This window comes from Lissotriton helveticus, chromosome 11, assembly GCF_964261635.1.
Source record: "Lissotriton helveticus chromosome 11, aLisHel1.1, whole genome shotgun sequence".
NCBI lineage: Eukaryota > Metazoa > Chordata > Amphibia > Caudata > Salamandridae > Lissotriton > Lissotriton helveticus.
Genome location: NC_136072.1, coordinates 808,977,433 through 808,992,984, shown reverse-complemented (window position 1 = coordinate 808,992,984; position 15,552 = coordinate 808,977,433). Strand labels below are relative to the sequence as shown.

The 15,552-nt window shown below is 45.8% G+C and overlaps 2 protein-coding genes across 2 annotated transcripts in view; one reads left to right on the top strand and one right to left on the bottom strand.

The window, feature by feature from the left end:
• USP39 (ubiquitin specific peptidase 39) overlaps positions 1-14,489 on the top strand; it is a 166,437-nt gene extending 151,948 nt beyond the window's left edge. The window contains exons 10-13 of the mRNA XM_078666873.1: positions 3,036-3,178; positions 11,797-11,932; positions 13,294-13,380; positions 13,560-14,489. Of these exons, the coding sequence (XP_078522999.1) occupies positions 3,036-3,178; positions 11,797-11,932; positions 13,294-13,380; positions 13,560-13,607 (414 nt within the window). The 3' untranslated portion in view covers positions 13,608-14,489. The remainder of the gene's footprint in view (positions 1-3,035; positions 3,179-11,796; positions 11,933-13,293; positions 13,381-13,559) is intronic.
• A 338-nt stretch (positions 14,490-14,827) lies between these two features.
• LOC144792012 (pulmonary surfactant-associated protein B-like) overlaps positions 14,828-15,552 on the bottom strand; it is a 93,136-nt gene continuing 92,411 nt past the window's right edge. Inside the window, exon 11 of the mRNA XM_078666874.1 lies at positions 14,828-15,463. Within this exon, the coding sequence (XP_078523000.1) occupies positions 15,428-15,463 (36 nt within the window). The 3' untranslated portion in view covers positions 14,828-15,427. The remainder of the gene's footprint in view (positions 15,464-15,552) is intronic.

Below are 15,552 nucleotides of genomic sequence, written 5' to 3'. Positions count from 1 at the left end.
AAGCACTTTTACTAACAGGTATGATGCTTGTTGATAAGGGCTGTTATTGGATGCTTTTCAGAATGTGTTTTCAGTGCCTGGACGAGTGAGCGTTGGTGTTGTGTGGGAGTAAGGACGAAGCATGGTTTGAGTAAAGTGTGATGTTTACACCGAGGAATGTATGTGGAAGGTGTATTGTACAGTTTGTTGATCCCCAGCTGTCGAAAGTATATCGTTTTTCGTATCCCTTGGCATCGCCCTGATACCACTTCCACAGACACAGGAGGTATACGAACAGGGAAGAAGAACAATGGTGGTACAATACATGGGAAAAAAGACCCATTAAATGGTTAACAAATGGATTGGTGTATGCCACTACAATCTGAGTTGTGCTCCACAGCTTCCTTCAGCTATTCTTCTACCTACCTCAGTGAGCTGTGGTGGCGTTCTTTTAATGTTGTATTCATTGTGATTGTTTTATCATTTAACAAATGTCCAGTGCTGTGTTATTGATGTCTAATGAAAGTGGCCTAGCTCCAAATGGGCAACTAGGGCTCTAACACGCATCAACAATAGCAATTTAGTAAAGTAAATTCAATTTTAACAAAGCAATTATACAAATCATACTGAATCACAGTTTGTAAACAGGTTTCTAATCATACATCTGATTAATTCGAAGGAAACCCACAAAAATACATACATTTCAGCAAAACATCAAATCTAAATGACCATTTTATTGATAACCCTATGCATTTCGGGACATGCGTCCCTTCTTCAGGGGTTTTCTGTGGAAACAAGAAACATAAGGAAACAATTTCAATTGTAGCACGTGGATGGTACATAAACAGTGTTAGTAAAGACAAAACGGGTCTATCAACATGACTCCATTTGGTGGTACTACCTTCACCAAGGTGAAACACTGCGAGTGCGAACACATGATTCCCCAAACTTACTTAATGGTTTCTAAGTTGTTACTGCCGCTGGCTGTTTAAACACAAAGAGATGCAAAATGACTACAAGACTCCATAAACCGTAGGAGCTCCAATTTGAAGTGGACCGGACCAAAACAGATACGTTCTCACATACCTTACTGAAAGATCTCTGTGGTGCCAAAGTGGACTTCCGCGTGTTCTAATAATGTTAGCATGAATCTAAGAGTGAAAAGTACAATGTTAAAGCCAAGACCGATTTGATGGCCACCATCTAAAATGAAATAATAACCCACTTCTCACCGTAAGGTAGCAGTAGCAAACAAAGCGGTCGCTCTTGAGAGGTAATGACGGATCAATGAATCCCTGCATATAAATGACAATGCATGAGTCAGGAACAAATTTATGATACGAGGTTAGAACAGAACCGGTGGAAATCGCGTGACTCACCTCAGCGCGAGTAACCTGCAGCCGAAAGGTTGTCTGGTTCTCTGGTAATTGCGCGATAGTATGTGTCTCTGAAATACATTAGTGAAGCTCAAGTGAATGCTCACGTGATAATAGCCCCAAAGACAAGATTACCAAGATCAAAAGAATGATTTTTACCTAAGTGTCTCTTCACAATTTCAAACAACGTTCCTCCAGAATAGCCACGATCGCCATATACACAGCCCTAGTTGCCCATTTGGAGCTAGGCCACTTTCATTAGTTTTCGTGTATATGTCCAGCAGACATAATTCTAACACTGCACACATACCGGTTAAAAAAGTAGAATTATCCAATACAACTGAGTGTGCTTTTCACCTACTTCCACAGTGTTATTGATGTCGACATCTCTGTGACATTTCTTCCCATGATGTTCTCAAGCATGCTAATTAGCTTTCACTTTTACGAATTCTGAAAACTTGAGACCACTGTGCACTGAAGCACACTGTGCCATTCTCACGCAGAGACACATGAATAGGGGGCGCAGTGTCATCATTAGGTGCCCTGCAGGTACAAGGGATCAACATGTGAAGCGCTACAATACCTCGCCATGGGTCGTAAACACTAAATAAATCCAATTGAAGTAGCAGTACTATTCAACATAATGTGGAGCAGAGGCAAAACAACACGTTTACTTTTTTTTATTTATATTAATGACGATGTTTTGTGGGGAAATTCTTGTTTTTAATTCTCTTAGTTGTGGCGCGGGTATCTGGATGGGCGGGGTTGTGTGGAGGACATGTAGTGAGTTACACTGCACATACGCTAGCCTTTTTTCGCATCATGTGATGCTTGTTGTTTTTTCTTTTTACAATTTTATACTGCGCAAACTCAATCGGAAGGTATCAGAGAGCTTTACATGAGCACCAGTTACGTTATACGAGGACACATTCATTCTTGGTAGACACAGGGAGATGTAGTGATTTGACCAGAATCACAGGATGGTGAGCCAACGCCGAGACTTGAACCTAGTTCCCAGCTCCAATGTCGGCAGCTCCGGCCTCAGTCATCCCTTGAATATATAACGTGTTCCTTGTGTTTGTGATATGTTAATTGAACTCCAGTACACATTGTAAACAAAACATGCAGTTATTCGCATAGGGCCAGGCGTATTTCAGTAGGGACAAGTTTATTATGCGTTTAAAGTGTCTGGGGTTCAGCTTACGTTTTGTGCGCCTTGGCCACTTCGGCCACCAGTTCCTCCAAAGGTATGTGCACCGTAATAAAACCATAAACACAAATGCTGGTGTGAATGCCTGTCACTAGCATCAAAGTGGCCAGAAGCGTTTGAGGCGCTATAAAGAAGAAATTAAGTACAATAAACATCTGTATTTACAAGAGTTTGAACTATGGCATTGTAAATGACAATGTCTTTTATTTATGTGTTAATTATCAAAACAGATAAATAAAATGCATTGTCATTTGCTATGCCAATAGCCTAAACTCTAGCAAATGCGAGACCTATTGCATTGCAAATGCTTGTTGATCATTGACCTCTCTTGTGTCATTTTATAAATGACTGATTTTTGTTTATTAATAGTTGTCGAGGGCCTTTTTTTTGCTTTTATTAATGGTTGAACATGTCTCAAGTTTTAGTTTTTATTAGTGGTTCATTGTGTAACCTGTGACTTTTATATCTAGGAGTATAAGACTTATAAGGAGAATTTTCTGAAGCGCTTTCAGCTCACCAAGTTACCTCCTTACCTCATTTTCTGCATTAAACGTTTCACCAAAAATAACTTCTTCGTGGAAAAGAACCCAACGATTGTCAACTTCCCAATCACGTGAGTACCTCATACCATTTTCCAGTTTATAGCATGCAATACCTCTTCCATGATTTTTCATCTCCATCCTGAGATCTTTTATTAATTTATTACACCTGCCATTCTCAGATGTTGTTGTAATGAGTTACCAAGAGGTCAGCACTTTTTATGGTCCATTTATTTAACACACTTCAACCAACCGATCTTGGATGACTCTGAGGCCTTTAAATAAACATATATAAAAAATAGTAGTATAATTTATTCTATTATTATTTCTAATATTTTTGGGGAGTATTCTTGACCCCATGTAAGTCCCGAAGTGATTTCCAAGTGGGGCAGTTGTATTATTTATTTAGTGCCTTATTCTCTTAGCGAGGTCATCAAATGCCCCCAACACTGTATCTTATAGTATGGAATGAGATTCTAATTTTTAAAAAAAAGGTTTTTCGTAATGAGACCGATTTCTACTTTCTGCCACCATTTTTATTAGGGTACTGGTTGGTTGTAGCCTCTCTAACCTCTTGTTTCTACTTGATCAATATCGGGACTGGGCTTGTTTTGTTCATACGGTACACTTTCAGAGTATGAAGTGAATTTAAAGTGACTGATTCATTTAGTTGCTTCCCCTGGGTTGCGACAGCCTCCCCTACCTGTGCACTTCCTTCGGGCCCATCACATGCTGGATATGGGACATGAGCTGTATAGCTCCTTAGTCCTATATGTAAGCCGTGGATGTTTCATGTAAACACCATATTCTTAAGTCTTCATCGACTGTCAAATAAGCGGAGGTATTAGCCTTTCATCTCTTGGTCTGGTGGCCTACAGAGTGGCCCACATGACACTGGTGCTGGGCACATCTTTGAATAAATTTCCTGTTGGAATATGAAAAGTCTCCATGCCAGTGTTCTTAAGAGCTTCGAGCGGCCTTCTTTCTGTAGTAGGGGATCTCTGTGTATAGTCATAATCTAGTGAATAGTCCCGCCCATGTGCGAGGACCCCAGCAATCAAAAATAATCTCTTAAATTGTCAGAAAATTGCAGAACTGCAAAGACACTTAAGAGAAAATTTAAAGACAAATAATGCAGCCTATATTCACAGGCTACACTGTCCAGTACTTCAACTAGAAAATTCCACCAAAAATCCACAAACAGCAAAGCCTGTCCAGATTTCCCTTGCTTCAACAGCAAACACCCTCAGAAATGATAGAGAGGAAGGCATGGACAGACAAGCCCATAGGCTGCCATTATGTGGCTTAAATAGGATACTGTGCCTTTAAGAGAACTTTCCAGAACTTCTCCCAGTATCCCAGAATGCATAGCAGGTCCCTCTCACTTTCAGTTCTTTTTTCCGGCTCCTGCTTACAGGACCCTGGTGCATTGAGCTCTCCCTTTTTCAAGGGTTTATTGGAGTTTTTGTACACTTTTTGGATTTAAAAGTGTTTTCAGTTGCTACTTGGTGTTTCCTTTCACTTCTGTGCGTTTGTTCAGGCTTTTTAGGGATCTGAAATGCCTGCTTTATTCGACAAGTGCCCAGCATGTGGAAGGAAGAAGGCCAAGACTGATCCACACGACGTCTGCATTCTTTGCCTCCCTGAAGAGCATGTCCCTGAAGATTGTGACCTCTGCCAGACTTTTTCTACAAGGACCCTGAGGGAAAGGCTGAGAATTAGGCTTCAAGGCCTGGAGGAGAGGCGACTGCAGGCTGCAGGTGGGTCTGGGCAGGCTGGGAAGGCTCCCTCTGCCCCTGCTGAGGCCTCTGGGGGGCTCCCCAGAGGCAGGAAGACCAGCAAAAGGTCCCGGTCTCCGTCGACGTCGATTGCATCGACGACGACGTCGAGAGGGATGACGACGGTGTGTTCCCCTTCTCCCCGGGGCTCCGGGTCGAGACAGCGTGGAAGATCGACGTCGAGAGGCCTGGGTAGGCCGCCGTCGAGGTCACCGCCGACGGCGTCTTCGTCGTCGACGTCGGAGTCGAGGCATCGCCGTCGACGAAGGAGGCACCGGCGCTCGCCGTCGAAGCGACACCGCCGGTCACCGTCGAGTCGATCGCAGTCGAGGGGATCCTCGACGTCGAGGACTGTGAGGAAACTGTCGATGAGGAGGAAGAGTCGGCGCTCGCCGTCGAGGTCTGACCGTTCGTCATCGAGGAAGAAACGCTCGACGTCGAGGAGACGGCGTTCGACGCCGGAGTCGAGGGGTCGCCGTTCCACGCCTGAAAAACGACGCTCGACGTTGAGCAGGAAGAGGTCGGCGTCCCCGAGGATCTCCACCTCCCCTAAGCGGTGCAGAAGGGATTCTGGCGCTCAAAGTCACGCTGGATCGGGGGATGGGCGTCGGAGGCGTCGCTCACGCTCTGGAGGGTCTGGGTCACAGGCTCCTCCCCCGAAGAAGTCACCGGGCTCGGTGTACTCGGTGGTATATACACCGCCAAGGCCTGCGACTCCTCCACCTCTTCTGAAGGAAGCTCCTCCTGTTAATCCGCCGCTGCCTACACTTCCTCCGCTACCCCCTGCGGGGCAACCTCTGCCGCCGGTCCCACCTCATGGGCCCGCGCCTTTGCCGGAGAGGCCTCCTGTCAGGCCACCGAGGTCGGTGTCGCTGCCTCTGCTCCCGACACCTCCTATGGGGACACCTACTCCGAAACCCCAGGATAGACCACCGAAGACGCCTCCACGGAAACCGGTGGAGCGCCCACGTACTGGGAGGTCGCGCTCCCGTTCCAGGAGAAGGGAACGCTCGCGCAACAGATCTTCCACACGATCTAGACGGCGCCACAGGAGGCACAGGTCTCGTTCCCGGACCAGGTCGTCAGGGACCAGGGACTATTCCCAGACCTTGTCGGATTCGCCAGACACGAGGGTTTCACCGATTGATGATCTGGTGTCCTTCCAAGACGTACTGTTACGTGGTGCGGCGAAATTGGGTATTACTTTGACGGTGCCCACTCCCAAGACATCAGTCATCTTCGAGACACTACACCAGAAGCATTTGTCTCGGCCGTTACTGCCACTGGTGCCGGGGCTGGAAGAACCGGCCATGGATCTTTTTCTCACCCCAGCGGTGACTAAAGCGGCGCCCCCGAGGCTGCAGAAGAAGTACCGTGCTCCAGACTCGGACCCGGCCTTTCTAAGAGTGGAGCCCCCTCCAGATTCGGTGATTGTGACGGCGGCGCGCAAACAGCATGCCACCACGCCTTCCTCCACAGTTCCACCAGATAAGGAATCTCGGTGGTTGGATTCGTCTGGGAGAAGAGTTTGTAGGACTTCAGCGACCTCAATGAAGGCCGCTAGTGCCACTGCCTTGTTGGGTCGGTATGACAGAGCCCTCAGGGAATCCCTTCAACAGTTTGTGGAGCTCCTACCGCGGGACAAGCGGGAAGACTTCCAAGAGTTGCTGAACGAAGGGATGTTGGTGGCAAATCAAGTCATCAGCGCTGCGGCCGACTCTTCTCTGCTAGCGGCGCATGGTTTCTGCCACGGAATTAACCAGCGACGACATGCATGGCTCCGCCTTACGTCTCTGAAACCGGACGCCCAACAAAGGGTTGCCAATCTTCCATTCTCTGGCGAAACCCTGTTCGGAAAGCACGCTGATGATGAAATGGCCCGCATGAAGGCGGAGGCCGAAACGCTCACAGCGGTGGGTTTGGAGAAGCCCAAGGAGACCAAGAAGTCGAATCGTCCGTTCCAACGGCGGTTCGGTGGTCAAGGCAGAGGGCGTGGCCAGTCTTCTGGACAACAGCAGCAACAACAGCAGCAGTTCAGAAGACCGTTCCAGAAGCGCCAGAGAGGCAGAGGCGGCCATCAGTCAACTCCAGCGACTAAAGGCCAGGCCCGGTCTAGGCCCTGAGCGCTTACTTCCCCTGCAACTGTTACCCGCTCCGGTGGGGGGAAGCATTCAATCTTTTCTGGCAGAGTGGAGAAAAATTACTCCGGACAAGTGGGTGCTGAATATTGTTTGCAATGGATACAGTCTTCGGTTCACCAGCCCGCCTCCATCAATTCCTCCGGTCAGCTCGCAGTATCAGCTGCGCGAGCTCCAGGCGGAGGCCGATATCCTGTTGAGGAAAAGGGCGATAGAAGACGTACCTCTGTCTCAAAGAGGAAGAGGTCTGTACTCACGGTTCTTCCTGGTTCGCAAAAAGGACAAGAACGAGTTCAGGCCCATTCTGGATTTGCGACAAGCAAACAAGTGGATTCGCAGAGAAAAATTTCGCATGCTGTCGTTGCATCAGATTTATCCTCAGCTGCAGCGGGGAGACTGGCTGTGTGCCATAGACCTCCAGGATGCTTACTTCCATGTGCCCATTGCACACAAACAGGAAGTTCCTGCGGTTCCAAGTCGGCGCCAATCACTATCAATACACAGTACTGCCATTCGGGCTGAAGTCTGCGCCGAGAACATTCTCAAAGTGCATGGCGGTGGTAGCAGCACACCTAAGGAAGAACAAGGTGTTTGTCTACCCGTACCTGGACGACTGGTTGATCAAGGCCTCCTCCTTCACGGGAGCGCAAGCACACTTCCAGAAGACATGCGTTCTCTTGAACAAGCTGGGGTTGCACATCAACATGTCCAAGTCGGTACCGACTCCAGTCCAGTGCATTCAGTACTTGGGAGCCTCCATCGATACGCTGTCAGCAAGCATGTCTCCTTCGGAGGAGCGACGATGATCACTGCTTCGGAAGGCTCAGGCTCTTATGACCACTCCATCCACAACAGTGAGGACGGTGTCTTCTCTACTGGGATCGATGGCCTCGTGTATCTTCCTAACGCCCCATGCACGGCTGCACATGAGACCGTTGCAAGAGTGCTTGGAGGATCAGTGGGATCAGAGGAGAGGATCTTGGGACGACAAGATACGTCTATCTCTGCATGCTCTTCAGTCTCTGAGGTGGTGGTGTTCAGCGGAGAATCTCCTCAGAGGGGTTCCCTTCCACAAGGACATTCCCACTCAGACTGTCGTGACGGATGCTTCTCTCCAGGGATGGGGAGCGCACTCCGGAGACCTGCAGATTCAAGGGACGTGGTCCCCGACGGAGTCCACGTACCACATCAATTTCCTGGAACTCAGAGCTGTTCACTTGGCACTGAAGGCCTTTCACCCGTCCTTCCAGACCAACTCTCTACTTGTACAGACGGACAATACAACCACAATGTATTACCTCAACAAGCAGGGGGGCTCGAGATCGCGCACCCTGTCGCAGGAGGCGCAGGCGATCTGGCACTGGCTTCTGGCTCGAGGACTGACGATAACGGCTACCCATCTGCCAGGTGTGCAGAATGTTCAGGCAGACGCACTGAGCAGACTGATTCAGGAAAACCACGAATGGGTCATAAACGACGAAGTACTAGGAGAAGTCTTCGCAAGGTGGGGGACTTCAGACGTAGATCTGTTTGCCACCGCCGAAAACAGCAAATGCCGAGACTTCGCCTCCAGGTACTGCCAGCCGGGGACGCTGGGGAATGCGTTATGGATCAACTGGTCGAACTGCTTTCTGTACGCTTTTCCCTCCATTCCCCTGATTCCGACGGTTCTCATCAAGCTGTCCCGGTCCAGGGCGCGGATGATACTGATTGCCCCGGAATGGCCCAGACAGTGGTGGTTCACGGACCTGCTTCACCGGTCTCTCCTTCATCACATTCGGCTGCCGTGCAGGCCGGACCTTCTCACGAAGTTCGGGGGGCTGATGTTGCACCTCAACCTCTCGTCTTTGAGTTTGGCAGCATGGCTCCTGAGATAGTGCAATATGGTAATTTGAATCTCTCTGCAGATTGTATGGACATACTGAAGGAGTCTTAAGAGACCTTCCACTAGGACTTCTTATGCGTACAAGTGGAAGAGATTTTGTATCTGGTGCAAGTCCAGGAACTATGATCCGACGACATGTAAGGAAGATGTCATCCTTCCTTATCTTCTCCAGTTGGCGCAGTCTGGCCTTAATGTCCATTCTATTAAGGTTCATCTTGCTGCTTTGACTGCCTACAGGAAATGTCCTTCGCAGACTTCCTTCTTCCAGATCCCTGTGATCAAAGATTTTTTGGAAGGCCTGAAGAAAGTGTTCCCTCCTGTTAGGCTTCCTTCGCCTTCATGGGAATTGAATGTGGTGCTGTCCAGATTGATAAGGAGCCTTTTGAACCCATTCATAAGGCTTCGTTGCAGCACCTGTCCTGGAAGGCGGCGTTCCTCGTGGCCATTACATCGGCCCGCAGGGCGAGTGAAATTCAGGCGTTGTGTTGGCAAGAACCTTATACTGTATTTCATGCTGCTAAGGTTGTTATGCGTACTCACCCTAAATTTCTTCCCAAGGTTATTTCTGATTTTCATGTCAACCAGACCATAACTTTGCCTACGTTTTTTCAGAATCCTTCATCTCCAGCGGAAAGGTCGTTACATTCCCTGGATGTTAGGAGGGTATTGAAATTTTATCTGGATAAGACCAAAGATATTCGTAGGTCTGACCAATTGTTTATCAATTATGGATCTGTCAGGACGGGTCTTGCTACCTCTAAGCAGTCTATCTCTAGGTGGATTGTGTCCTGCATACAGTTATGTTACCAAAAAGCTAATAAGACCTTAGGAGGTAAGCCTAAGGCTCATTCCACCAGGGGCAAAGCTGCCACGACAGCCTTGCTCCGTAATGTTCCGATTGCAGAAATCTGCAAGGCGGCCACTTGGAAGTCGGTTCATACCTTTGCTAAGCATTACTGCCTGGACACTGATGCCAGGGCAGACGCTCAGGTTGGGCAGGCTTCGCTGCGAAATCTGTTCGCACAATAGTGGTGTTCATTCTCTTTTCTCCACCGCCGCTTTGGTGTGGGGATGGGCTTGCCATTCTATTCACTAGATTCTGACTATACACAGAGATCCCCTACTACAGAAGGAGTAGTTTCTGTCCTGTAACTCCAGTTCTGTAGTGGGGGTATCTCTGTTATAGTCATAAGCGCCCTCCCGCCTCCCCGGTGGAGAGAGATGTTCATTTAAGGAATGCAACAGGTCTGGCGTGTTACGCCTTCAAAAAGAACTGAAAGTGAGAGGGACCTGCTATGCATTCTGGGATACTGGGAGAAGTTCTGGAAAGTTCTCTTAAAGGCACAGTATCCTATTTAAGCCACATAATGGCAGCCTATGGGGCTTGTCTGTCCATGCCTTCCTCTCTATCATTTCCGAGGGTGTTTGCTGTTGAAGCAAGGGAAATCTGGACAGGCTTTGCTGTTTGTGGATTTTTGGTGGAATTTTCTAGTTGAAGTACTGGACAGTGTAGCCTGTGAATATAGGCTGCATTATTTGTCTTTAAATTTTCTCTTAAGTGTCTTTGCAGTTCTGCAATTTTCTGACAACTTAAGAGATTATTTTTGATTGCCGGGGTCCTCGCACATGGGCGGGACTATTCACTAGATTATGACTATAACAGAGATACCCCCACTACAGAACTGGAGTTACAGGACAGAAACTACTCCTTCTGCACTCGCGTAAGGGTTTACCGATGAGAGCACAACTTCCTTGTTTTACTTCTGTTAGCAGAAGAACGAGAACCCTCACTCCTCCTTGCCCCCTCACAGAAACATTCTGAAAAAGCAAACAATTGTGGGCTGCAACAGTGACATGGACCATCTTTGACCATCACCTTCTGAGATTGACTGGTTCCTTGACATTCCCTCTCAACTTTGACTGGGGAGACTGTCACAAATGGGAAATCAAGCTTTCATGTGTGAGGGGTGCCATAGACTGTCCTGTTTATAAACGTTGAGAATAGAAAATGCCCACTCTACTTTCAGGAGGTTCTGCGTACTTTAAGATTGATCAAACTGTGAAATTCTGGAGTTTTTCCAGAATTCCTACACACAGATTGAAAGGAAATGACGTACCTGGGAAGTAGCGAGTGTGCTTATTAATATTGTAGAGGGGGTTAAGAAGTTAACTTGCGCTCCGCAATAAATAATTGGGAGGCTGAATTTTCAATCTGACTATTTTAATATGATTTATCAAACCAGTTTCATATCTTATTATATTTCTCATGTGTACTTGGTCTGTCTTCTCATTTGTACTGGTCAGATTTATGTTTGTTGAAAACTGTGTTGCAAAGTCACCAGAGCTTTCCTCCATCTGGACGGCTGAGCTACAACAAAAAAGGTTTCATGCTAATCTTGTTTGAGAAGTCGTTCCATAGCTATTGTTTCTTCAAAGCAAACAAAGTTCCAGTATCGATTTAACATTCTTAATTTCCTACTTTCCTTCCTTGCCCAGTAACATTCCACACAGAAATTGATGATGTCTTCAACTAGTGGTAGGAGCTCCTGGTGAAATAATAGCTATTGGTCAATCAGTGCCGACTAAAAAAGACCTTTTTGATCAACAACTAGATTAATAGTTTAAAAGCTGTAGTAAAAATTGCAAATAGTAGCAGTGTCATTCCCAAGTGCCACTCGTATTGGTCTTCACTCTCACCATATTGTATCACTTGCTGCAACTTCTCCATCCGCAAGATCACCCCACAGCCCTCTATTTACCTGTGAGCTTCATTTTCAAACTTGTGTGCTTTTGCTCTTAAATTAGTACCTCTCACATCTTCCTTCATTTTACTGGCTGGTTGTCTTCTAATGCCTTTTTAATTTCTTCCTTATCTCTTATTTCTGCTGTAGGAATGTGGATCTGCGAGAATACCTGTCAGACGAGGCACAAGCTGTGCACAAACACACCACATACGATCTGATTGCCAACATAGTGCACGATGGGAAACCCAATGAAGGAGCCTACCGCATACATGTGCTGCATCACGTATGTACTTGTCTTGAGCATGAGGAAGCTCCCAGGTCATGTCTTAGTTAAGTTTCCAGAGAGTCAGACTGGTGCAGTTCAATATATCGTCTTTGCGTTGTACCACATGCAAGATAGGTCCTCTCTTGCAAGACCTGCACCTGGTGCATTGGGCATTGGCTGCGAGAGGTGACTATTTGTGTAGAACCATGGAAGTTGAGGGATAGATTATTGGGTCAAAAGTGAACGCTGCTGCAGCAGAAGACAGCAGACCAGATGATTTCATGCCCATGATGCATGTACCTTTCTTATTAGTAAACAAAAACAAGAGAGGGAGTGAAGAGGTTCAGTAAGTTGTGGACTCACCCTCCTCTGTAAATCATGAAAAAACAAAGAAAGTCCACACGCTACTTGTAGAATAATAGTATCCTTCCTAGACCAGTTCTATAGTGTGTTTATAGAAAACTGTTTGTTTTCCTAAAGATGTATAGGAAAACACAATGTTTTATTAAAAATAACCCTCACCCACCAAAAGGTCCCTTGGTGGCATGCTTCATCATCGGGTTCTTCCCGCCCTGCTGCGGGATGGGGCGTAACCCTCACCCACCTTTTGTTGGGTGAGGGTTATTTTAACAAAACATTGTGTTTTCCTATACATCTTTAGGAAAACGAACCGTTTTCGATAAACACACTATATAACTGGTCTAGGAAGGATACTATTATTCTACAAGTAGAATATGGACTGTCTTTGTACCTCTCTTATTGCCTGATCTCTTAATGGTAATACTGTTGACCCTGTATACTTGACTATACCATACTTTATGAAGCTAGCAAGCATGAAGAAGTATGGAAACTAATCCTACCTTGCTTTAGATCTGTATGCAACCTGGTCTTCCTTCTATCAGACCTGCTTTGAGAAGCCATTGTTGAGAAGTAATGCAAACCGAACACCCACACCCAAAAAGTTTACTCCTGCTCAGAGTTCAGTGATCGAATTATCAAGCAGGTAGAGCTCCCCAGCACTATTGGTGAGTTCCTCGGAAAGGCGCCATTGATTAGTATGGAATGCCAAATAACCTCCTCTCATCAAGTGTTGTAATCTCTGCAGATCAGCGTAGGTGCCCAGTGATGCTAAATGCTTGCATTGCTATAAGAAGGTCCCTTTGCCTCTTCCTGTACATTTTAATTTATTTCTGTAACAACTATGCCTCTGTTTTCAGTGCTACTCATTGCCCTGTAATCCAAATGGAAAACACTTGCTCTGATTTTGTTTCTCACTGATAACTCCTCTCACGACCCCACTCCTTTGCAGCTTTTTCAGTGGTACCACAAATGATGACAGTCTCTCATCTGTTCTCTTTTTTTAAATTTTTTTTTTATAGGGGACAGGCAAGTGGTATGAACTTCAGGACCTGCAAGTGACTGACATCCTGCCGCAGATGATCACACTGTCAGAAGCATACATACAGGTGAGTCCCAGAGACCGGTCTGGACGTTCTACTGCTTTTTATATTCTTGTTTCTGCCCCCTGTCAGTCTCCCAAATAAATGTGCTGTTTTTCAGTATACATTTTATGCGCTCTTGGAGCCTATTACAAACTTCACATATGATTCAGGGTATAATTATTTATTTTATTTTTCATTTCCAGATTTGGAAGAGACGAGAAGATAATGAAACTAACCAGCAAGGGGCATGAGCACAACCATTGACTTGATGAGACAATCCTCTCAAAGGCCCTCTACTGGGTCTGAGTTTTATATGGTTAACTTTGGCTACAACCCTAACGGCGTATTCTTCACCCACCTAAAAGCCTTCCTTGGTCAACAGTGTGAAATATGGTTGACTGAGAATGACGCTACACAGGACATGCCACAAATTACCTGTCCTCCTCTCTGAAGTTCTGGAACTGAGCTTTCTCTCTCTACTGTGACATCCTTGTTCCTTACAACGTTTTCAAGATTCTGTTTAAACCCGGGCTGGGATGTTTCCTCATCACGAAATTGCAATCTGGCATACCGGAAACATTGACCTATATAAAATCCCAGGACGTTCTATACCGTTGAGATTCCACAGCCCCAACAGCTTAAATGTTTTGGAAATGTACAATCTACCCCACTTGGAAATAACACATCTGGCACCAATCTGAGAATTCTGTGTACAAACAGTTTAGCCTCACTCTACCACCAAGTTGAGCTTTTCATCATTTACAGTTCTTCTCCAGCAAGTGCGAGCTGACATTTCTGCCACCATACTATTCTTTGCGCCTCGCGCAGTCTTCTTGTCATATTGTGTTCGACATCCCTCCAACTTGGGCTGTCTCTAGTCACTTAGTAGCCTTTCTGTCAGACCTGGCATTTGTCGGGCTTCAAAGAAAGCCTGAAAGAAGCATTCTCTGCTGCACAGGCAGGGAGACTAGGAGGAAGTCTCCAATTTCCTTTTCCGGTGTATCATTTGTGCCTGTGAGTTTTCCACTTTTCTCTGGCACCAACCGCAATGTGAGATTCACAATTAACAGCTGAATTTGAATATTAACAGGAGATGCTTGTTGTGAAGATAGTAAATATTTTTTTACAGTTAATACCTTTTTAAAGTGTATTTTCCTTTTATTTTGTAACTTTTTTTGTAAAATTAGAACGACTCCTTTTCAATATGACAGGGTGCTGTGTGTTTGTGAGTTGAATTGATCTTTGAGTAGGTGATTTCGTGATTGGTGTCTGATAATTGTCACCCGTGTGTTTGTGTGTGTGTGTACCTCTATGTGTGTGTGTGTACCTGTGTGTGTGTGTGTGTCTGTGTGTGTCTGTGTCTGTCTGTGTGTGTCTGTGTCTGTCTGTGTGTGTCTGTTTGTCTGTCGCGTATGGTTTTCGTAAAACTGTTGCCAACCTATAAAATCCAAGTGAGGGCACAGATGAGTGCTGATTATAAGCAGATGCATTTTTATTTTGGTAATTTTAAAAGGGTTAATTGTCCGATATGCTTACTATACTTTTGCTTCTCGGGGATGGTTGAAGAAAAGAACATTCCCAAACAGGTTTATCACATAATGCAAAGTGGTCTGCTTATGGCAGAAGAACCTATATGAAAATAACAATCATTTGAAGGCAGAGAAGAGTGTTGGTGCGTATGGTACAATGCAAAAAAATCATATTGTCAGCTCACTCAGTTTTTCCAATTTTAAAGCTAAATTTCCCATTTGCTTAATTAGCCAGGATTATGCTTTTTTTAAATATTGTTACTGTTAAAAACATTTAGTAACTATTCATTATTTTTTTTGTTTGTTCACTGACTACCTGCAGCAGGTCTGCAGGCCTGCATTTATTTTTCAACAGGGCCTCAACTCCTGCACCAGGCAAAAAACACTTAAGTCATTACAAGCAAATCTTTTGCAATTAAAATTTTGAAGCAGACATTAGCAAGGGGATTGTTTAAGCTAGTCGATTTTCAGTTTTCTGATTCAGACGCTCGAAGGCTGAATCTCGATCACTTCTTCTTCATCCTCCAAGGAAGTAAGCGCTGTTATCCCCACACATGAAACTTGCAATGGTCCACTGTCTGAAATGTGACAAAAATGATGGTTTAGGGACTTATACTGGTCGGAGAGATTGTTCGGGCAAGTAGATTAGGAAGAGTTAAGAATTCCT